This window comes from Naegleria gruberi (assembly GCF_000004985.1).
Source record: "Naegleria gruberi genomic scaffold NAEGRscaffold_690, whole genome shotgun sequence".
Lineage (NCBI taxonomy): Eukaryota > Heterolobosea > Eutetramitea > Acrasida > Naegleriidae > Naegleria > Naegleria gruberi.
This window is the reverse complement of record NW_003162887.1, coordinates 1-1,569: the sequence shown is the minus strand read 5'-3', so window position 1 is coordinate 1,569 and position 1,569 is coordinate 1. Positions and strand designations below refer to the sequence as shown.

The following is a 1,569-nucleotide window of genomic DNA, read 5'->3' as shown; positions in this document are numbered from 1 at the left end:
TGCAACTATTTTCAAGACCTTCAATTTTCTCAAGCCAATTGCCACTCCTGTATCTCTATTTACACTAACTGGTGAAAAATCTGGAACCAGCTTTGAAGGATGTACATCTTTATTGTCCATCATTTATCCTTACAAGATATTTTAAAATGGTTAAACAGTTCAATGTTTTTAAACACTCAAAATAATAAAATATATAATTTAAGACTAATGGATTAAAAGCTCAAGAATTGAGACACCGTTTGGTGAATCAACATCAGAACCTGCCTTAAAGGATATAAATCTTTATTTGGCCCACTTACTGGATGCTAATGAGCGGAGAGATGTCGAACAACTATTGTCAGTATTTATTGTTTACAATTTATCGAAATACTAACGTTGCATCATTCCAAGCAACTCAACATTACAAGATTGATTGAATAAGTCTGATGAAAGGATTTTATTGTTAGATATTAATTGTTAAATCACTATAAATAGTCCTAATGCAATGAGCTTTACATATTGGAATCTGACCTGGTTCGTATGGTATCTTGTTGTCTTTCTTACCTACAGAACACAAACATGAAACACTATCTGTGGTTATTCCATAGTAAAAATTTTGACCTGTGCCATGAGGCATCATGACACCGCAAAAGTTAACTCTGTATCCTGAAGGACAGCTTACATACCAATCACCTATGTTGTCTGGTTTGGGAGTTGTTATTAATTCATATTGTGGATATTTCATGTGTGAGATAATCTTTTCAATTGTTGAGCTAAGGCTTGTAATCGTATTAGATAAGCTTGTTACTTGATCGGTTAAACTTTTGAATCTGTCCACAGTTTTCTTCCGGTCATCTTCTTTGGCTAAAATCATTGATTTCTTCTTACTTGTTGTTTTCAAAATCAACTCAACTCCAATTACCTTAATAATCTTTTTGAGTTCTTTTGATAATGACCCACCCTCAACAAGATTAAGGGAACGAGAAGTAAATACAGGTTGTAGACCTTTGCTTGTTTTCAACTTTTCCAAATGGTTCATAAAACTTGCTTGATTAGAAAACACTCCCTTATTGATCATTTCGTTGATTTGGTCATAGTTTGCATTAACAGAACCTGAAAATAGATCACCAATTAATGGAGCGGAAACTGAGACAGAAGCGCCATGACTTTCCCTATTCCTCTTCCACCATTCACGAATTTCATGATTGGCGGTTTCAAAGCTAGTTAGATGACACAAGCTATCATACAGCTCGAACATGGAGGTAATTGGCTGGTAATCTTTTAGATCTAAACCTAAACCTTTAGCCAAAGCTTTCTCTGCTTGATTAATCAGTGTAGTATCTTCTCTGTTGATATTAATATCTTTCAAGACAGAACTAATTGCTTCATCGATCCAACGTTTAATATCATTGGAAACAGCACCATCTACTTTAAAATTAATTGTTTCTTCAGATATACACTTGTTAGCTAAATTTAGTACCTGATTTGCTGAAACGAACTGACCTCCACCCAAATTAACATTATTCTTATTGAGACAATCACAAAAATCACTTCCCTTCCATTGTACAGTAACTTGTTGTCTATCTTTTG

General features: G+C 34.0%; 1 protein-coding gene across 1 annotated transcript; it reads right to left on the bottom strand.

Annotated features, from left to right (window-relative positions):
• Positions 1 to 369: 369 nt before the first annotated feature.
• On the bottom strand, positions 370 to 1,569 carry NAEGRDRAFT_76951 (uncharacterized protein; the record flags this gene model as incomplete). Its single annotated transcript, XM_002668092.1, has 2 exons — positions 370 to 422; positions 544 to 1,569. Coding segments are annotated over 2 exons (1,079 nt in total), but the record flags the coding sequence as incomplete, so codon positions are not given.